The sequence below is a fragment of the Strix uralensis genome, chromosome 12 (assembly GCF_047716275.1).
Source record: "Strix uralensis isolate ZFMK-TIS-50842 chromosome 12, bStrUra1, whole genome shotgun sequence".
Lineage (NCBI taxonomy): Eukaryota > Metazoa > Chordata > Aves > Strigiformes > Strigidae > Strix > Strix uralensis.
Window position 1 is genome coordinate 14,286,843 of NC_133983.1, and position 23,461 is coordinate 14,310,303.

Genomic DNA, 23,461 nt, shown 5'->3' on the forward strand with positions numbered 1-23,461 from the left:
GAATAAAGACCTCAACAGTTATTATTGTTAATGTACAGGTGGCCTTGCAGTTATTTGAGGGGCAGCCTAGATTCTAAGGAAACCATGAACAAACTATTACTTAGAATAAAAGAGTTGCAATACGACCATATTTTGCCAAACTATGTCCTACTGAAGTCTTGCAACGGGTCATCAATCCATCAGAACAGAATGGTTGAGAGCCAGCTCAATGTTCCACAAAGAAAAGACGCTATCAACGTAAGTTCAGTTCCAAATTGGCATTTACACTTAGATCACAACATTGTATAAGCACCTCCCAAAAGGTTCAAAAGATCTTCAACTTCTCTTTCTAAACATTAATACTGATAAATCAGCATTGCTCTTCCATGGCTACTTTGTGGTTTGGTTTTGGTTTTTTAATGCCTTCATATATTTTTCTAGTATACCATGTATTCATGCCAAGCTGTCTCCTGTCACTTTCTGGTTATGAAGTTGATTTATGCATTCATTATTTTCATTAAGATAATTTATTTAAATCAAGTAAAGGACTCTCTTTTTTTATTTTGTTTGTTGTATAATTCTTTATTTTGCTCTTACTGTAATCTACAGGAATCAAACTTGTTGATCATGTTTTTATTTCCTAAATTTTGACTTCACAGGAGTTTATATTATTCAAGATTAAAACAAACACCACCTACTACCCCCTCAAAAAAAAGATTGAATCATGAAGTAATTTAGGTTGGAAGGGACCACAGGAAGTCATCTAACCCAACCTCAGATCACCCTGCGTAAGACTTTGTGCAGTCAGGAAAACGTTTTTGAACTAAGAACTACAAGCTACTGTATTTTCCTCAATGTCTATTAAAAAAATAAGCAACATAACAAACAAGCAGCAGGATAGACAGAAAACATGGTTTATCAAGATGTATTCACTGAATGGAGAAAACAGGATAAAAAAATAAATAAGCATTTCTTTATTTTTAAAAAATAAGCATTAAGCACGAAAACACTAAATCTGTTTTCCGCTAAACATTTAAAGAGCATGTATGTTATGTGAAAATTTGTAGAATATTTAACAATATGAACAATTACAAATTAAGAGTGAAAACATAACAGATTAAAGTAGTTAAACTGAGAAACAAATTTCTGAAATAAGGAAGGGTAGGTTTTTTAAAAAAAATCTCTCAATTTGTGAACATTAATGGCACAAAACCAGGAAGCTTGGTGTTACAATTGAGCACTGAGTTGTTCTGCATAATCTCTTCAGAATACACAATAAATAATTCAATGAAAATGCAAATGCAATGAAAATTGAGATAACTAAGGGATAAACTTATTTGCAGTTTGACACAATATATATAATCAAATTTGCAGTTATAAACAGGAGATTTATCTGTACCTGTATGCTCTTGAAACAGTATTATCTTAGTTTGTTGTATTGCATGTATCAAAACTAAGTCTTTGGAAATAAAGTTACAAAGGAATATGTCCAGAAGAACTGATAGTTAACTAATAAATAACCTATAAACAAATGAACAAAACTGTTTTAAAATAAAAAAAGTCTAGAAACTGAAAAAGTAAAAAACCTCAAAAAAACTCTGTAACAATTTACTGAATTGTGTTTAAATACCAGAAATGTAGACTATGATTTTCAAATGGCACAGAAACCCTGGCATCTATTAAATTTCAAAGGCAATTGTGAAAATTATTTCACTGAGTTATTTTGAAAATGTTAGCTATTGTCTCCTATATTCCCAAGAACTCATCAAATTCAGAGCTGTATCTTGAAAATGTAGGAGCATTCCTGTCAGGTAGGTCTGAAGTCATCACAGATAAGATAGCATGACTTCATAAATTAAAGGTGCGATGTCACAACAACGGTATCTTTTCATTGTGAAAAACAAAATGTGTTTATGAAACAAATTTAATGAAATTAAGTAACTGTTTGAATACTATGAATTGTTAAGTAGTTTAAAAAAAAAAAAAAGGAGTAAACCAGATACCTTGGCAGCCTTTAGCAAGATTTCCCTCTCTTGTTCATCTTTCCTTTGCTTTTCTAAACGCTCTAACTGTTCAAAAAACTTTAACTGTGATCGGACATCTGTAGCTTGTTCGTACCATTCATCATCCTGTAAAATAAGAAGAATGTTTTACAAAAACATGCATTTTCATCAAGACTATTCATTTAAAGACTACAGGTGTTATAGGTTAAAATCTTTCCACTGTACTAACAATAAAAAAAAAAAATAATCTTTTTTTAAGCTCGGGGGAATGAAGCCAGCCTATGGTTAATAATGCAGATAGAATCTGATTATTTAATTAATATCTAAGCAAATTTAAAAAGCAAGGATTGATTTATCAGCAGCAGGGACAGCAAAGAGTCAAAAAACCCAAACCCAACAGACTTACTGATTAAAAACCCCTAAAATGCTTAACTTAATTACTGAACAATCCTAAATATAGGGTATAAACCTGGTTATAAACTGCAATTCCTGTATTTGTACTCATGTTGCACTAGTAACAGACATGATCAAGATGCAGTATTATAAAAGTATTAAAGCTAAAATTTCAGTTGAAAATAAGCCTCTAATTACAATCAAAATAGAAGAACTTTATGACAACTAAGAGCATGCTAGTCTTCCTAGTACCCAACAAACAATAAGAATTTAGGACACAAGCCACATGGGGAACACTCAGAATGTCAGTCAGAAAAATAAGTTATCCATATTACTTCCATGACATTTATCTGCTTAATATGTGCCTTTTTGACTGCAATGCTATGAATTCAAAGGAAACTATTAACTAAGAAATAAACAGAAGACAATGAAAACGCTACAGTTCAATCACGGACAACACTGATTTTTTTTTCCAAGAATCTGTTAAGGTATTATTTTAAAAAGCATCTTTAGCTTAACATGGACTAAGCAAAGTGTTTTCTTCTCAAACACCATCCTAGGAAGAAGGAAGGAGTGATTTAACACTGCTGAAGCTGATGAAGAATATTGGAAAGAAACAAGGAGATTTTACTTTTAGTCCGATACAGTAAATATATGCATCAATTGCAAGGAAAGATGTTAAGTATAGGTAATACACAAGGCATAGCAGCCTTTTTTTTTAAAAAAAAAAAAAAAATCCATTTTTCTATCACAGTAATGTTGATTCTAGTCATAGACCCCAAAGGTAAGTTTTCTTTCAAATGCCACATATTAGTCCAACTGTGACTCAGGTTTGGGAAATAAGTGGGCAAAGATACAGTCCAAAGCTGTTTGACCAGGCTTTCACTCAAGGAAAACACAAAAAATCCCCAAACAAGCAAAAAACCAAACCAGAGCTACTCAATGTATATATACACTAAAGAAATCTAAACACAGTTTAGACACACAACTATGGTTATTGCTATCTTGCTTTTACATCAGTCTAACAACTATTAGCATCTTTCTTTTATCAAAAAAAGGTATTTTATATTTATCAGTAAAAGTCTGATTTATTTGAATTTCAGACTGATTTGTAGATTCTTGTTTAGATTTTTCCCCCCAGTTTAACATATAAATTGTTTCAATTTTCTTCAAGATTCACTAACAAAAGAATCAGAGCAGCATTTTGTTTTGAAATGTTCTTTTTAAAGAGAACACCATTCTTTAATTACAGTGAAGAATTTACAGCTGAATTCTTTAGTTGGTGGTTTAAATCAAATTGGTAGCTTTTGTAAAATATTAGTACTTCTCACAGCCAAGGACAGGTAAAGTTACTGTAGATTCCTATATACTGAAGCAATTTTAATTCAAGCAATAGATACCTTGGTCAAAAAAGGAGACATCAAGAATCAGCAATCTTAGTCGCAATCCATGAGCAGAAATAGCTTAACAGATGCTGCATGCTAGACACTTTAGCACAGAAGGATGAAAACATAGAATCTACACACAAATTCTGTCACAGAGGAGGAAGACAGATCTGGCAAGCAGTGTTATCATACCACCACTTTCTGTTTGCTGAGATAGACAAACCTGCAATTAAACCATACTTTGCACACAGAATGAACACGAAATACCTACCATGTGCTAAGAAAAAACCACGTCACACTGCATCGTTCTGTAACATACAGTACCTTTCTTTGCACACTTACTTTGTACGATTCCATTCGGTGCTGGGTTATCACTGTTACTTTTTCTATCACTGTTCTTAATCTGTTTTGTGTTGCATGGGAAATAAAAGTAACCACCTCAGCTGGCACATCAGTAATTCCTAGTTTTTTAGCTAAAGCAAAAAACAAAACAAAACAGAATTAGCTTACCCCTCACAAAAAAACCCCCCGAACTCTAAAGAACATAGTCATAACTTCATTTTCCTGAACAGAAAAAAACATGACTGTGTATTTATGTAGCTTTGGTGATACATTCATGACCCCTTAAAAAGAGGTGTGACTACACTTTAAAGTTTGAAAGAGAAATCAGAGTGCTTTTTTTTACCACTTAGAAAGCATTTCAGAACTTTACTGAAGTTTGTCCTAATATATTAAAACAAAGTATAACAAAGTATGAGATAATTTGAGTTTGCAGTTGTTCTACACAAGAAAAAGCAATTCCTTTATTTTCAGAAGCATTAGTGCAGATTAATTTCAGTGTCAATGAGATGAGGCTGCAGCCCAAAGCATACTGTTGCATACTTTAGCCTACACTACTGGCATATTACTGACAATAACTTTTTAGGAAAAAAAAAAAATCTATGAATTAAATATGAAGAAATAAAGTCATATTAACAACAGTTATTTAAAAACACCAGTTGTCCACCAAACACTTCTAAAAGACATATTTGTAGTTATTTGGACATTTGATACTTTCTGCTGAGTTTATACAAAAAGCAAACACTCTACAGTCTATTAAAACAGCTAAGCTACAGAAACAAGAATATGGGTAACCCTTAAGAATTCCTACATTCATCAAAATAATTACTAACTATTGGATATAAATTTGTAAATATAAAAATATACATGCTAATCTAAGCTATAGTCCTACAAAGACATATATAAGAGTAGTTCCAGTGGGACAGTTTTCTGGATAGGAAACTCCCTAGATATAGACATAGAAACTCACATATATATATATATTTTACATATTAAAAAATCAGTAGTTGCATTTTGTATGGATTATTGGATCTGACCCATCATAAAAAAGAAAATACTCTGATTACATGATTCAGTTTTCCATTGAGTGAACACAAGACTTAAAAAATGTTTGTGAATATGTTTGTCCGTGATACATTAATGGGTGTGCAAAACACTGCAGGAAATTTGTTTGAGAATATTTTGGAAAGTATTTCCTAAATGGCTCATTGACAAAAGCAATCTTTGTTTGCGGAAGGGGTGCCCGAGCAAATACAAACCTGAGAGGCTTAGGAACGACTGTTTTTGTGAAGCATTCCTATCTTTTCCTGGCCAAGTCAAGAGCAAGAAACCATCACACGTCTAAAAAATGAAGCCGAGCAATTGAGCAGTGGTCTCACGGGATGTGCACTTGTGTTACTCCAGCGGTGTGATCTGAGGCGAACTGGCAGCGCTCAGCATCACCCTGGGCTCCTGTCAGGGCCGCGCTGGGGCCGCTCCATCACGGCGCGGGCGGCCCGGCCGCCACCACCGCCGGCAGGGGGCGCTGCGGCCGCCCCGCCCCGCCCCACAGCGCGGCCGGCAGCGGGCAGCGCCCGCCATGACAGCGGGGCCCGGCTCCTCCTCAGGTTTTGATCTGCGGGGGCTGATTAAACCCGTGTTTTATTACATCACTACCGTACATCATTCCCACACTTCGCAGAGCTCAATTCTCTGTCATGTATTTCTGGTATTAGTTTTTTTAATAATGCTTTGAAGTCGCTATCTCAAACTAACTGAAGCCATCACTGACTCCATATTGTACAGGTTACCTTAAGGATTTTAGCACCATATAAATATATATATGCTTTTTAACCGATTCTTGCTCTACCGCTAAAAAAAATTAAATCTTTCTTGGTGCCCAATTTGTCCTCTGTAATAGAGATGGAACTCGGCTGAAGTTGCTGAAAGCTGAACATATAATGGAAAGCAGACATAGGCATTAAGATCCCAATGCTGCAACTGTTACTCATGCAAATGAAGGCCTTGAAGTCAGTAGGACTGTTCATATTGGTAGGAGCTATTTGTGCAAGTCAGACTCGCAATATCAAGACCTACTTGAGTATGCACCATTTTATTATGCAAACATATGTAAGCAAAGCTATCAATCAAAAAGCCTAGTCTGAAAGATAAAATGCAAGTAAGAAGGGAAATTTAATTAACTATAGTATCCAGAAAAGAGGTTTGAGATAGAAAATTCTGCCAAGTATTCTAGGTAAGGGTATGAACGAATAATTGTTAAAATAATAATTCTTCAAATTTCAGCAGTGTAATTACAGATACCCAGCTTCCCTGAACACACACAATCCTTTCATAGTAAAGAACTATCATCATCTTTTTTTTTCACAGTGAAGGTTTTCCTAATTTTAAAGACTTTTGTTCTGAGTAAATTCAACCATTATATGGCTTGTTTTGCCTCTTCAACTCTTCATAAATTGATCCATAATCAAAGGACCATTCCCTGAGATGCCCAGTTCCTAAAGATTCTTGTCCTACATCTTCTTCATCAGCCTCTGCAATATCCCAGTAACTTTCTACTCCTGAAATCCCTCAATACAGTATTCTCAAGTCCAGAAAACTACCTGGAGGCCAGTTATAAATGGAGTCCCTCAGGAGTCTGTCCTGGGACTTAGCCTTTTTACTATCTGCCTCAGTGACCTGGAGGAGGAGACACAAAGCAGCCTCATCACGTTTGCAGATGGCGCCACACTGAGTGGTGCAAAGGGAAGGGCTGCCAGTCAGAGGGAGCTGATGAGCAAGCCAACAGGAAATTAATGAAATTCAAGAAGGACAAATGCAAAGTATTGCACCTGGGATGGACTAACTGCAACAATACAGGCTGGGAACTACCTACCAGAGTAGCAGAACTGATGGAAAGCACATGAGTGTCATGGTCAGTAGGCTACCTGGGATTCAGCAGTGCCTCTCAGCAACAGTGAAGACTAACAGCATAGTGGGTTGCATAAACAGCAAAATGGTAGATCAACAGTAACCAATACATCAAGGGAAGCGATTACTCCTTTTCACTCAGTCCACCTCTAGAGTACCACAGCCACTTTTGGGTTGCCCCGTACAAGACCTGAAAAAACTCAAATCCACGGAAAAGTCACCAAAGATGGTTATGGGGTTTAAGCATATGACCTCTATGAGAAGAACCTGAGGCTTCTTTATCCTGGAGAAGAGAAGGCTTAGGGGAGAGGTTATTGAGAAGATGGAGCCAGACTCTTTACTGACGATGCCTGGAAGAATGAGAAATAAATTCATAAATGGAAACAGCAAAGGTTCTGACTGGATATAGGGAAGAATTCTTCATTATGCAGATAATTAAGCACTGGAACACTTTGCACAAAAAAGTTGTAGACTCTTCCACCTTCCAGGTTTTCAAGACTCAGCCAGACAATGCCCTAAGCAACCTTGTCTGAATTTTAATGTTGACCCACCCAGCTTTGAGCAAGAGGTTGGACTAGATGACCACTCAAGTTCTCTTCCAACCTGAGTGATTCTATGGTCCCTGTCCTTCTGCATAGCTCCAACTTCGTCCCATATTCCTTATTATTGCATAATACTAAGACCACCCCCAGGCATGTCTCACAGTCCATATTTGTCCAGCTGGCTAGCTGGGCACAGTCAACTCACCCTGAGGATAACCTGGTCAGTCTGTACAAGAGTGCTGACTGGCAGCCAACTAGACAGAAGAGCAAGAAAAAGGAAAAAATGGGTGATTTCACCCTCAACTGGGACACATAGAGGGGCTATCTAGCTGCTGATTTATCAACAGATTCAAAAGTTACTGAAGAGAGAGAGAAGGAAGGCAAATAGGCTGGTCAATCACTTAAGGCTAACTTTCTTTGGAGAACAGGCTAAGTAAGAAAGAACACAAAACTAATTTCCCCAAAAAATGAATTAACATCAAGAAACTAGACTACAAAAAGATAAATTTTTAAAAAGTCAACTTGTCATGCACAACATTCAGCATGTGTGGAAGCATCATCATATCTTCCCTGTTTAAAATTACATTAGTCAAAATCATGTTAGCATAGGATGTCAGAAGCAGGGTGCATTCCAAAGCTGTATTCTACGTGAAGACTTGGCACACTACTTAAATACTTGGGTTGTACTTGGGGCAAGGATGGGAAAATTACCCATGTGCTCCTGAAACAATCTCATCTACACTTGGAAAGGCTGGCCTAGCTATACTTTATGTCATAAAGAGTCATGTATATTGCTTCATTGATCCACTGACCTAGGAACAGTTCTGATACCGTTGTTTAGAGATTGTCTTCTTTTGCTTTCTGCTACTCAGAGAAAATGCCAAGTAGAAACTGAATCTATGCAAAGGGCTGGAAACTGTTAATTTTCATTTATTTCTATATTAGAGTCTTAGTATTTTTTTCTTCTCTGCTACATCTCCCTCCTGAGTTTCATCCATTCTCGTTTATAAAAAGTGTACTGGAATTCTCTCTGCCATCAAAGGAAAATAATGCTGATCTCTAAATAGGAAATTCCTGAGATATTCTTCTAGTCAGCATAATTACTTTTCCCAGTTTTAATACAGAAAGGCTTCTCTTCCCTTTGCAAGATTCCCTAGACTGATGATGATGTGGGAAAAGAAATATAATTAATAGTTTTAAGAAATGTGTATATACACACATATATATAATACTATAAATACTAAATTGTATCACAAACCTCAATATATTATTCAGCTTTCTAATCAAGTCACTGGACAGTGGCTTCATCTACAGATATTTAGGTCCTATCATTCTGGATTCTGGTCTTAATTGTGCCATCTGATCATTGTCATAATATATACACTTACATACACACATAAACACAAAACTCAAAGAGAAAATTAAGATTAAACAAAAAAATTAAGTCATTTCTATCAACAGACTGATATCATCTGTCTTTTGTTAAAAGTTGAACTTGTTTTAAGAGATCTTCTTAATGTGCTTTAAGTTTGATAATGTGGCCATCTTAACTTGTAGTTTTGTGACTGAAATTCTGCATTTAAAGCAGTAAGAAGCCACACACTTAAAAAGTAAAAACAAAGGAAATTTGTAATTTGAAAAAAGTTGATTTTAAATAATGTATTTTTTAAATGTAGACATTTTTGATAACAAGTATATGCTTCAAGTTTTTAAAATGACTTTAGCAATGTAATTCTGAACTTTTCCTAGAGCTATGATAAAAACATCATCAAGGATAACAACAAAAATGGAGCTGAGGCAAAACAGTGCTCCAAGCTATAATTTTAACCGATCTCTCTACTTGAATTTGAGTTTTTATATTTTTGAAGACATAAATAAGGTCATGTTCTTCATTCAAGTGTTCTTGCCAGACCTCTTACTACACCAGAACTATACAAGACCATCAAGAATTGATGACCGATTGCACGAACACTTCAATTCTTTATGGCAGGACTCAGTCTCAACATATCCTCAGAGGCATCAAACGCTACTAAAGCAGTCAGCTGAGTCACACTATCGTATATGAAAACTATGAGGGATCACAAATTAATACCCCCAAAGTAAGCAAATTTCTAATCTGCCAAGCACTTACAGAACAGCACAATAAAGCCTGCCCACATATTCATTTTAATTACATGTTTGGAAGCTTTAATAGCAAACCATGGTTCAATCAGCATTTAATAAAGATATACTATATACAAGACAGCACGCAAAGGAAGTATAAGTGTTCGAATATTTTTGTTACAAATAAACTATATTCTATTTAAAAGTTTGAGATATTGCAATAGAGTTTCTATAAAGCTAGAACTTGCATGTAAGTTTCAAAAACCTTGAGGGAAAAAACGTTCAGCAATATTATTCTGATATTGGCATATGTGTCACTAGCACAAGATTGTTTTTTACAAACATAAAAGCACCTAAACCTTGTCATTGAAAACTTTCAGGTCCCAAGAAGTGAAAATTCTGAAGAGTGCTATCATCTGCTTAGCTATCTGAAAGATACTGGCTTTGCTGCACTTTAAAAGTTTAATTATATTTTATTGATCAAACAAACTGAAATAAATCCTAAGAAGAATACTGCCCTATTTGAGAAGCAGAAGAAAAATACTATCTTTGCAGATAGGCTTTCAAAGAATCAAAAAGTTACTTTAATAATTTATACTTTAAGAGGACTGACAGGATTGAGATCAAAGATAAAAAAAATTATTTGTAAAACATCAGGTCTGACTCTGATTATTGATGTGATAAATTATTGAGTGCCTGTATAAAATCTCTTTACGTTTACACTTAAAACAGAAAAACCTTGAAGAACTGGTTTTAAACAGTTAAACAGCATGTATTTAGGGCTTGAATTTGTCTTGTCCTTCAACAGAAACATTGGGAGAGTGCATAATTAGTCTGTTTGCTCTAATCACAGGTCAGCCAGAACCCCAGAAAGCACTCTCTGCTATCATCTTAAAATCAGGAGCAACTTCTTAAACTCTAAATTCTGTGCATGAAATATTGGCCCAAGATGCAACTGGAACCAGACTTCTTAGGTCCAGACTGCTGCTGCTGTTACAGCTGGCTTGCATACTACAAGATGGAAACAATCACAAAAGTCCATCCCCCTTGAATCTAGGACATTATTTGTTTTAACTTTTATTTGACCTCGTTCAACAGCATCAGATCTAGAATAATACAACAAACATGTACCTGGTCATATCTACCTACCTACCTCACCCCCACAGCACAGTAAGTACTAGGCTGTGCCTTGGATTGCATCTACAATTTTAGGCTCAAGACCCCTTCCTCTTTTATTCCAACAGAACCACCACAGTTTTACATGCCTCAGTCCCTCTGCAATCCTTCCCATCAGGAAAAGCAAGGTATTGGAAAAACTACCACTTGAATTTCTGCAGCCTTCCCAACTGCAGTTATTTAATTCCATTTCAATATCATAAGGGAAACTGATGTTTTTATAGTCCTGCTGTAGGTGTCAGCCATGACACACTTAAAACACCTTAATCTCTGTAAAATTACATGTAATTAAATACAACATGATCAGTTAAGCAGTTACAGTTCAAGACTTATGGTATACAGGAACTTCTGGAGACTAACAGCTGCAAAAATTGGGGAAAAAGGGAGAGCAGTTCATCTTCTAAAACTAGACAACCAGTATTTGTATGTCCTAAGACACACCATGTGTGGTCTCTACAGAAAGTGGCTCATGAAATCAACAGAAAGCAATAGATGCTTTGTCTAATCCTATTATATTAATAATTCTAAACTGAGCAACAGCATTTAACTATCAGGCTGACTAAACACAAAGGGGAAACAACTCTAACGTACTAAGGGCCCGTGGCAGCCTGAGGAGCCATAAATGGCCATTATTGAACTTACTTGCCCCACCCAGTCAGGTGAGACTTAAGAACAGGGTACATGTCCCATATAGCAGCGTCCTCAGCCAACAAAGTAATTCATCAATACTGCATTCATATTGCTATCAAAGGGGAAAACCAATCTTGAATATTAAAATAGAGATTGGGGGATGGAACACAATAAAGGAAAAACCTGAAAAGGTTGTTTGGGTACAAAATACCCTGGGGTTGTGTTGCAGGGGCTACCAGAACCCCAGACAGACTTTAAGTATTAAAAACCGAAGGGAAAGCTTGTTAAACAGAGTGATAGTGCAAACAACAAATCACTAGGTTCTGATGATTAGGATTAGAGATTCCTAGGGGTATAAGATAACCTGGTGATCCCAGGCAAAAGAAACAGTATGATAATTTTAGCTGTAATTTTCTGTTTTCAGTCCTTTAAATAAAAGCTACACTTTAAGTCTTACTAACTAAATGCATAAATAATTTAATAAATGTTGACTTGCTGTACTGTTAAGACTGTTTGGTGCTGGAAGAGAGGATGAAGAAAAGAGAAACTGAAAAACTTTAGTTGCTACCTTCTCAAAAACAGCCAGTCCAAATGAAGTCGTCCAAGCAGGCGCCTCTGAAGAACCTATAACCTGGAGAGTGTTTAGGAAAGCCACAGGCTAGGGAGTGTTTCCTGCCAAACCAGAGAGAATCAGTGCCAAGTGCTTTGAGATTTGGTAAATGATTCCCTCTAGCAGGTACAAACCAGCACCCCTCTGTGAGAGGCAGATGGCCAAGATATATTCCAGAGCTCCAAACCAGCCCTGAACTGGAATGGGAAAGATTTTGTAAACCAGTATCTGATACTGTTCAACAGTGTACTTCCAGTTTATATGTAATAAACTGGCTTTGTTAAAAAGAATGACTTTTTATCACCATGTAAGTGTTATTTACAAAGTAACAGAAGACCCTGCATTAATTACTTCAGGAAGCTTGTTTGTAAAAGAACATTCCACCACTCACAGGATAAAAATTATCTCATGAGCCAGCTTCTGGATAAAAGTGGACAGTCTTCTTGAGAACTCAAGACTTGCTGGGTGTAGTATTTGTTCTATACTTCTTCAAAACTACCCACCTTGAGATGATTCCCCAGAAATCATCTCAATTTGTGAAACGGGGAACTGGCGAAACATCAGTTACTTTTTAAAAATAAATTAATAAATCCCAAATTTACAGATTAAAATCCTCAAAATACATAGACATTTTCAGTATAAGACACAGCAGAAAAAAGATAACCAGCCATACAATTGTAACGTAACCTAAAGGAATAAAAATTCTGAATAAATGTTACACAAATTTTAATACTCTCTTTTCCTCCTGCTCCCTCCAAAGTAAATGCCCACCAAATTATTTTAGCAAAGTAAGATTCAGCTAAGACTCTAAATGTCTGTAGTGTGAATGCACTGGCACAAAACCACTCATAAAGCTTGTTTCAGGTACTACAGTGGATTTAACTTATCCAGTACAAACTGTACTAAAATAAACAGTTATGTATTTATATAATTGTATAAAAAGTTAAGAAAAGCTATACTGGGTAATATAATCCAGCCTCCTTTCTCTAACAGCAGTAGCGGGAGATACTGCTAGAAGACTATTAAAAAAAACCCCTGTGCAGTGACAACTGTGCGATAATATACAGCCTAGGACCATCCTAAATCAGAGGATCTTATCTTTCTCTCTGTTAGGTCAGAATGGAATTTTTTTCACCATTAATTTTTCAAGTATTTTTTTTTGAACCTGTTCCATGACTTAACTACTCACCTGGCAAAAAAACCCAGCCCTTTTTACTTGTTTTGAACTTTTACCTTCCAGTTTAATTTGATATCCCTAATTCTTGTAAAAGGAAAACCAGAAAAATAGCTCCATTCTAGGGGGTCATGTTGGTGTAATTATTTTAACACAACAGAGCAAGAGAAATAGTTGTATCCATGTGAAACCTAAGTGTAACCCAGGCCAAAATGTCTGATCCTATTTTCTGTGCTGATTCAAAGCTCTTATGCAAGTCGGTGGAATTTGGGGCAGGACAAAAAAATTCATCAAGTAGAAGAAGAATTCCTCAAGCATCCTACTTAACTCTACTTACATGATTAGAGTTTTTTGATGAAAGTCATAAAGAATGACAAAAAAAAAAAAAGCACCTTCACTTCTCTAAGAATTCTCAGGTGGGTAAGTCTGGGAACCCACGCATAATTCATATTTTTTGGCAAAAAGAAAGAACTAATTTGAAAAGAAGTCTGACCTAAAATATATATCCAACAATTGTTTGGAAACAATCCAATTTCCAAAATTCTGTCTCTAAGCTAGGTAACAGCTGAAAGGTAGCTATTAATCATCCCTAAAGATTATTTTTATTATCCTTAGTGGTTTGTCTCTAACAGAACCAAGCCAGTCACCAAACAACATTATGCACAGGTATGTGGAAGCTTGGAAAATGGAAGGAGTTGCCACAAATCATGGAAGCATGAACCTATAAGCAGTGCATCTCAGAGAAGCGAATACTTGTTATTCAGATGGCAAGGAAGCCTTACAGCTTGATCAGAGAGGACAGAAAGAATGAAAACGCTGAAGGAACAGAAATTCTACTATTAACCTTTTCCCTATTTTTTCTGTAACTAAACTGTGTATTACCTGATTTCTTTTAGAAGAAATCAAAATCTCAATGTGCTAAGGAAACACGTTATCCTTAATTTCAATGTTTATTTCCTTTCTCTTTTAATAATTCCTCTTTAAGATAAAGTGCACTTTCATGTGTACATCCTAATAGAATAGGATGCTGACATTATTAAAAGGGAGGCACTGAATGTCAAAGAATGAGAACTACATCCAGATCCTACCCTATAATCCCAGTAACCGGTGCTGCAGTGACTGAACAGTGTGAGGAAAATGTAAAAGACAGAGGAGGGGATGAGAACTCAAATAGGTGCAGGTCTCAACAAGTCAAATGAGAATACACAGATTACAGTTCTATTTTTTTTTTTAATCTTAGTTTTCTCAAAACATAAATACAACATAATAAGCAAGTCTAAAGACACTCAGGAACATTCAAGAAAAAACACAGGAGTGACTGTAGAGAACTGGAAAATATATTCTCTATTTTTATGAATAATAGTACATGCCTCAATGCACTTCTGTGTTTGGTTACTTACTACAGAGTCAAATCAAAAGAGATTATTAGAGGGACCAGATGAAAAAGAACTAGTATGGCAATGACATCAATAAGAGTCCTTAAGAAAACAATAGAGAAGTTGTTAGTTGGGGATTTATCTTTACTTGTTTTCATGCAGGCTAGAAGAAAGTGCTTCTTGGGTTAAGCCCAAGATCAAAATATACTAAACCATTACAGGACCTCAGGCTTAAACACAAGTAGTATACAATTGTGACAGTATGCCAGGTGAGACAGAGATGGAGAACTCTTGTAGAGACTACGAACACATGTGGAGGCACAGATGTCAGCATCCTGTAACACAGTCCTTGCAGTTACAGAGAACAGTCTCAATCACATCCACACAAGGAATAAAAGGAATACCAAGTGTAAGAATTTGGCTATATTCTTCTATTCTTTTAAAGCAACTTCTGTAAACAATGCAGACATTCTGGCTTTTTTTTTTTCCTAGAGAAACCATCTCTCTGACACTGTAAAAGTCTTGTTAGTGACATGCCTGAACAGGTATCACAGTTGTCCACTACAAACTGGCTGCCAGGCAGACTAGCTCAACATGAGGCCTCATCTCAAGGAGGTGAGATGGGCATGTCAGCTGGAAAGGGTATGCACAAAGAACACAGGAAATTAAAAAGGATACCAGAAGGGTAGACCAAAGACCATAACCTAAATTTCAAAATGTCACCACCTTCATCTGTGTATATCCAGGATTAGAGGAAAAGTTGTCAAGATCAGGACATTGTGCCACATTCATTAATACCAAATCCATGCATCACCTGATCATCCACACTAAAATATTTATCCAGATTAGACACGGTCATTTGATTTTGTCAAAATAGCTTTAGTTTATGATAGCTGATATTGAAGTTGCACTTCTACATTATTGTGCAAGAACAGATGGTGGTACCTCATCTGGTACAACACCCAGTGTTGTAGATACTTTCTTGAAAACAAATACCTTTTTGTTACCAGTAGAATGTCTTTGTATCAGCTCAACACTTTGCAACATTTGGCTGTGACTTATTTAACGCTAGACACTGCAAAACTGGTTAAACCACAAACACTCTCCGTATTATAAGCACTGAAAAAAGCATCAAATTGCCAATGAGTTATAGTAGAATCTGGACTTTGTATGCAGTAGGCTCAGCAAAACGAAGGAGGCTAACAAATACAATTCAAACTCATGGAAGAAGGAAAGATTAAAGTGAAGTTTATGAGGTTTTTCAGTAATTTTAGAAATTAAAACATTACAACCTTAGTATGAGCAGCAGGATTGCCAAATAAACGTAATGAACAATCATTTCAACATATTTTAGAAAAGATTACCTTTTACTTTTTCCCCCTTAAACGATCCTTGAAGATGCTGCTCACTGATCAATGACTTCCTCCTCCACAAAGATGTTCCAACATGTGTTGAGAGTTGGGGACATTAGTACCACCTCTAGAGCATGGAGTTTGCCTACAGGGATAATGTAAGTCAGCTTTATTGCAATATTGAATGGTTCTCTAAGGTTTTCTTTTTATTGTTCTTATTTTACATCCAATATTTATTACCAGAAATCTCTTTATGAGATGGACTTTATAAATGAATCTGGTAGAGAATGCATCTCCACAGAATGATGATCTCAATTTTACTCTATTTTGCAGAGACCAAGAAATTTAAGCCATTCAATTCCCAGATACAAACTTATTCTGAGGCTGGGCAACGTATTTTGGTAGGCCCTGAAGGCCAGAACTGCCTTCCAGAAACAGCAAGACCTTTTAAAGAAGGCTCTTCCACTACGTTCATAAAACAGAAGCAAGGTATTATGGTGAAAACAAAACTTGAATTCTCCAAATATTTCTGAGAACAAATAGTATGGTCATGCTCTCAGTTCAATTGGAGCAAAACCTCTGAAGTGATGCCTGAAGAGACAGCTTCATTTTTTTTTTCATAAATAAATCATAATTTGAACATATCTACATTTATTTTGAGAAATTACTGCTTGATGAAATAACATCAGTTCTGGCACTTAGAGGTGATACTGCTAAAAGCATAACTCAGATTCTGTAGTGTTGCAGAACCAGTAAGATTAATAAAAAGAAAACCTTAGAAATACACAAAAAATATTGAACAGAAGCTGCCCTACCTTTCACAGAAAGGCAGACTCCAAGCTCTCAGGTGGTACTGAAGTTACCATTCCAACACATGTTGGGACATCTTGTAAAACAGGAAGTCTAATCATGGACCTATTAAAGAAAGAACAACAATACGGTTTAACATTCTGCTGAAATACTTACTGGTTATGTTTATTTGGCAACGCTGCTGCTGATACTAAGATGGGAATGTATTCCCACCTTTTTTGAAAAAGAAATAATTAATTTAAATAACATACAATTGTCTTATAATATTGTAACATTAGCAATCAAATATGTTGGAATATAAAACCAGATTCTCTATTGAACACGTACAATAAACTCCAATCTCAACATAAGAAACTAAATTATCACAACTGTGGACACTGATAAGATTGGAAGCACTGTACACCTTCTACTAATGAAAAAAAACTCTTAACTTTGCACTCAGTTAAAGAACTATTCCAGATGTCAGAATGTAAATACACCTCTAGACCTGACACATCTCTGCAGGTGACAGACATACTGAAGTTTATAGGAACTAGAGAAGGTCAATGTATTTGGCATGCACAATAACTTGCAATTTGGATCATACAATACCTAACATGACTTTTTCTCCTGATAGAAAGCAACTAGAAACACAGAAAACACCACTCTAGGTACAGTTCAAGTGGACTAAGTATGTAATTAGGACAATGCATGACTTCAAAACGCTGTGCTTAAGAACAAGTACATGTTAGCACTATCTCCAAACACAATGAAGAGTTATGTCCACAGGTATTTAAGGAGGTCATTCTGACAGAAAGATGCTGGTGGAAAAACTGGTATTAAAAGGAATATATCAGTTTGAAGACAGATCAACTCAAGGATAAAAAGTTAAAAGTTAACAATGAAAACGACTAAGTCACATCAACAAATAGTGCAGTGAAAACAAAAAATTATGTTCACAGGCAATCTGATAGCTCAGAATTTCAGAACCCATGACAACTGTAATCTAAGCAGCTATAAAAACCCTCTAAAGTAAACCAACCAGAGAAATAAGTATACTTTTATGTTAGAACTGCTCTGTATATGAAAGAGCAATCATCAATAGTACAGTTTCATCTCATTCAAACATGAATACAACTGTTGACAAACAAACAGATAAAACAGGGATGACAGAATGACTCTCTTATTAAACTAGTACAAACGCTTTAAATAGAGGCTCTGAAATCTACTGGCCTGGTTCCATGAAGGATATTCCAATCAGTTTTCAGATGGTTTAGCAACATAAAATGCCCTCTAGAGTATTCAAATTATTTATTTAAAATATATACATATGCACACAACTGGGCTGCCACTGTGATGCCACATAGTAGATTCAATACACTCCAGAATACAGAAAACACACATAAGCTATTTCTTTATGTTTTAACATGCATTTTTGTAGCAGACATGCAATTCAAGTGTGACTGAACAAAGAAAGAATCAAGGCAGAACAATGATCAATATTTCATCAGACAGAATTAAAAAAAACACATTACATGTAAAATAACAAAAAGGTAAACCTATAAATTACGTTGAGTCTAACCCTACAACTGTTACAGTGACAGAGACAGTGGCTTAATTCTATCAAGCCAAGCTTCTCTGAAGCTGTTTTAAGGAAGACTGTAGGCCTTTTAACTAATGGACTAGGAGAATTTGGATTCATCAGCACATTTTCAAGCTTCATAATAATTGGCCTGCACCACTATGTGTGTTCTAGCCTAAAAACCTATTTGGATGAAGCAAGAGAATCCAGTACCAATTTTGTGATATAAAATGTTGAAGGTGTATGCTATGTTGTCAATGTAACAAATTTTTTTCTAAAGGAAGTTTGTAACAATGCAAGATAACAGACATAAACACAGCATTTCATAAAATCATGCTATAAAAAAATGTGTTTCCTAATGCAGATGTAAAAATAATTCTGAATGTGAAATAAAAATATCATTGATGATCCTCCAATACATTTTTATCGTACATATTTAAGTAACAATAATTTGAAAATACAAGATAGACAGTTAAAATGTATTCAATATGGCCAAACCAGTCCCACATTTCTTAGAATGTCACATTTGTAATTATTCTATTCAGTCAGTGCTCTTTAACAATAAAAACTAAAGTAGAAAAATTGAGTGAAGAACACTGAAAGTGAAGAAAAAGAGAGAGAGAAAAAAACAGTCAAAGAATACAGCATGCCAAACTTATGTTTCATTATTATTGCATTAAGACAGTTCATTTATGGTTAAGATTCTCCACAAGTTGTGGCACTTTAGGGATAGCCAAGTAAAAGCAAAATGGCATCATCTGGTTGTAGAATAAATCAGAATTAAAACGAAAGCTGTGGGAATTAAGCTCCTGCAGATTCTAACCTTGTGAGGGTATCATGGTCTGTTGACCACAGAATATAAAGCAAAGTTTTTTTGGAACCGCTAGTGGAGGTTCTAGAGATCGCCAACTCTCAGTCAAGAGACTTCTCATGAAAGTACATATCTGTTCCCTTTTTCTGTGGATTTAGTTATTAGATGATATGAAAAGGGTCACCTTTTATCCCATCCTTCACTATTATCCTGCTACCTTTCACTAACACTAAATATATAACACAGTGCAGTCTAATTATTATGTGCTCTCAGAAACAACACTGTAATAAAGTAATTCCTAAGTCAAGGAATTTCTATTTTCACAAGATGGTTACAAACCAGAGAAAACTGTCATGCTTAAAACAACCTGCCAGATCATATTAATAAAAATGCTGTATTAGCATTCTTACCCACCAAGAAATAGCTTATGAATGAAAGTGAGACAATTACAAATCATGAAGATTATTTTTCTTTCTCATAAAACCACATGAAAAAGCTAGGTTTTTCAGCATTATTTACTTGTGAAAGTCTAATTGGCTTATCTTGTCCTTTACAGAAATACTAACCATTTTACTAATAAAGACCTAGAAAGTTTTAAGAGTTTGTATGCACGTCAGCATGCACATGCATGAAGAACATCAACCTCTGCCTCTCAACTTCCCAAAAAGAGAAACAAAAAAGCCTTACAGCTCTTTGCATATGTTTCATTGTGCTGTGCTGTCACGTAGAAAGATCAGGGTTTAAAGTTTTATGATCCTGAATGGAATAGCAAAAGAAATACATTATCTACTAAGTAATACCCACTCTTGATTTTTCATCAAAGAAGAATTTGAAACAGTCACAGCCCAGTTTTCCTACATGAACAAATGGCAATGATTACCAGCCAAAGATGACTAGATACAAAATTGGATAAGGAAGCATGTGGGAAGTGGATGAATATCTTTGCATGAATTATATTTCAGTTACTTCTTCCATTTAAAAGGATCAATAATAATATTAGTCATTTAGATTTAAAATAAACTTTGGATGATAACACTGCCAAGTTACAGTAGAGATAAGAACGTACAATATATTAAGAAACCTCTTTCACTATAACTTTGAGGCATTTGGCTGGTGGTTACTGCCAAAGACTGAATAGCATCTGCTCTCACTTTAGCAGTTTATATTCTGACTCTGGTGAATGGAAGCACAATCTCTGAAACAGCCTTTGGGGAACACTACTGAGTTGCTCGACAGAGCTCTTACTCAGAAAAGAGAGAAGGAGATTAATATTACAGAAAACTTGAAAGATCTAGCTTCTGAGAAAGGAGAGACGAGCAGTTTCCTAATACTGTACATACCACAAATCTCTCTTTTACTAAAACATTAAAAACGTGCCCTAAAACTAAAGCGATCATTAAATATGAATAGATTTAAAGGTAGAAAATAAGGTCTGTTTAAGTCATATTCAGGTAAAAGTAAGAAGAAACAATGTATTTTATCTCATTTGTCAACAGGCATAACAAAAACAGAAGAATGAGGACTTGCATAACATACTTTCTTTTTCCTAATGTGCTTGAGAAGGTCACAGCCTCCTTTGCTTAGTCCTGGTGTGTCTAGGCACAGCAACATATGGTAAGACCAAGTTTTGTCGTGAACTTACAATGTCGTTATTTTAAGTGCCCAGTAGCACAAACTACTAAATTTGTGTGTGGTCCTATGCAAACAACAAATCTGGCCACACACAGTGAAAACCAAGTTTCTAAAACTTCAAAATCAGCTGAAGGAATTCTCTCCTCAAGAGCCATAGATCCCAGATAGTAGCCACTAGTGAACCCCACAGCCACTTTCAAAACTATAAAAGGCTTCATGTAAAGCCAAAATAAAGCCCTAAAAGTGGCTGCAGGAGATCACTAGGAGTGGCCGCTCTTCTGGATTCACTGCTTTTGAGAAGTAAATCCCTGCAGCAGCTTTTAAAAGCTTTGAAAGTTTCATTTCAATTATCAAAGCCAATAAAGCTTCAAAAACAGCCATAGGGATTTGTTCCTCAGAGGAGCAAACCCCAAAAGGCAGTGATGAATAGTGTGATGGGTTCTGTGGCTCTTAAAGTATGTACAGATTCCTGTAAGTCCTGCACTTGTAATTATAGCTTCATGTTGTGCAGCAATTGTTACACCCAGACAGTTCATTAAGGCTTATATGGCAAATTCATTACTCATTTCCCATTCTTTTTAACAGTTTTATGTCTGTTTCCTTTTGGTTTTCTTACACCTGTATAAACTATTATTTGAGTATCCCTCACAATAGTTTCTCAGACAAATTTCATTAAAACCTTGCTAGCTTCCTAGCTCAGGTGGTGGTAAGCCATCTCACAAAATGCTTGCACATATGCCTTCCCAGACTGCATCACATACTGCCATCATCACACCATCGCAACATGGTAACTATAGCATGCAAAATAATTCATTTCTCTGAATGAGAACTTAAAGGGGCATTTATTAAAATACAAGACTGAAGCTTGACAATAAGTCAATGAAGAACTCTGCCTGCAACTGCAATATAAAAAGGCTTCCATTAATTCAATGAACATAAACACAAATCACATTTCGGAAGTAACCACATGACTTAAAAACCCAACTGTACTGATTTGTAACAAGATTTTGGTCTTATTTTTAAAATTATGAGAATTAGATCCCTAAAAATTTTACAAATTTAACTAGTGATGTAAGCATAGTTCTAAAAGAAATATATGATTTATGCCCCTAAACAATTTGAGCTTAGTATCTTAAGACACTGATGGCTCTGAAAATATTACCAAAATTATGTTGAAAAAGATACATTTAGGTACTAAAACATATATAGTATATTAATGAAATGTGTCATATAAAATACATTCTGAGCATACTTACTAACCTTAAAACATCACTCATTTTGAATACTTATTTTTTTTACTAAAGTTTTTAACTTCTGTTTTTAAATATCAGAATAAATAAATACACCTTTTTGCCAGCATAAATAAATACACCTTTTTGAAAAAATGCTGTAAGAAAATCACTATGAACTTAAATAGATGCAGGTGTTAAGAACTGAAAAACTGGTCTGTATGGGGAAAGAAAATCTTGACAGATAACTTCAACATTCTGTTAAATGTTATTCGCAGGTGTCCTCTGTGACCTGTACTACTTACTTTACCTCTCTGTTTAAATCTTCTCATGTGTAAAACATGAAGGAGGATTGTGAGAAATAATTAATGTTTGCAAAGAGCTTTGAGATCCTTGGATATAAAAAACATGGGGAAAGCATGAAGTATAAAAGTACCAGTATACTGTTTTTTTCCAACTTGAGGTAACTAAGTTACTTTTATCACAAAAACCTTGAAAGTTTAGCAATACAAGATTATGTAATAAAATGCTTAAAAAAAATCTTAAGTGCTAAGCATATTCTGTTACTCAGAATCGCATAACTCCAAAGGAAACACTATCAAAAGGAAAGGACATGTTTCTCACCCATTTCAAGTATGCGTTTATGTAGAGGTATAGCAGCAAGAAAGGGTTCATCTTTACAGGACTGTATCTGGGTTCCAACCAAGTCAGAGTTTGTAGCCATAATTCGGGCACTCTCTTCATTAAGATTAACACCAGCCATAGAGGCAACATCATTGATGTCATCATCATCTCTATAATGAAAAAAAAACAAAAGTAATTCTGCATGTGATATATTAATTTTGTATATTATCTGCATCTCCAAAAGTAATCACCATGCAACATGCCCAGTGGCTGGGCCAACTTGAGGCACAACCACTAGGGTCTCCATTTTCACACAATATATTCTAGATTCAGAAATAACTAAGTATTTCTCTGATCACAGTAGGAAAATTTTAGAAGCAGGACAATTCCTCTGTAACAGAAGGTACGACAGAGGTGTCTTTTCTTCATCCGAGAGTCAGTGATATCAATGAAACCAGGATGGTCATGAAACTAAAGGCAATGATCACCAATAAAGACAGAGCATTTGACTATTCTCTTTATGGTGAAAACGAGGAGTAAAATAATAAAATAAATAAAAAATCCCACAGACATTAAAAGCAAAAACATGAATATGGAATCCTGCACTGTTTCACAAGTTCCTATCAAAATGGGCACCAAAGTGTAGTTTGAATATGCACTGCTATTTTCTCTGGCAACATACCAAAAAAAAGTATAACATGTCAACTAGTTTTAGAAAAATGACCTGCATTTGAGAAGATGATAGCAGCACTTCCCAGGCTACCGTTTGCCCTGCAATACCCTTCCTAACAGTTTGAGGAAGTACTAACAAATTTGAGTTTCCAT

The 23,461-nt window shown here is 35.4% G+C and overlaps 1 protein-coding gene across 2 annotated transcripts in view; it reads right to left on the reverse strand.

The window, feature by feature from the left end:
- The window catches only part of LOC141949031 (transcription initiation factor TFIID subunit 4-like), a 149,834-nt gene that overhangs the window by 79,916 nt on the left and 46,457 nt on the right, over window positions 1-23,461 (reverse strand). For both annotated transcript variants that reach the window (XR_012630632.1, XM_074882200.1), the window contains exons 10-12: window positions 22,637-22,806; window positions 4,103-4,233; window positions 1,983-2,108 (exon numbers count right to left, since the gene is read on the reverse strand). Coding sequence is in view for 1 of the 2 variants with exons in the window: in XM_074882200.1 (XP_074738301.1) it covers window positions 1,983-2,108; window positions 4,103-4,233; window positions 22,637-22,806 (427 nt within the window). In the remaining variant the exon portion in view is untranslated. The remainder of the gene's footprint in view (window positions 1-1,982; window positions 2,109-4,102; window positions 4,234-22,636; window positions 22,807-23,461) is intronic.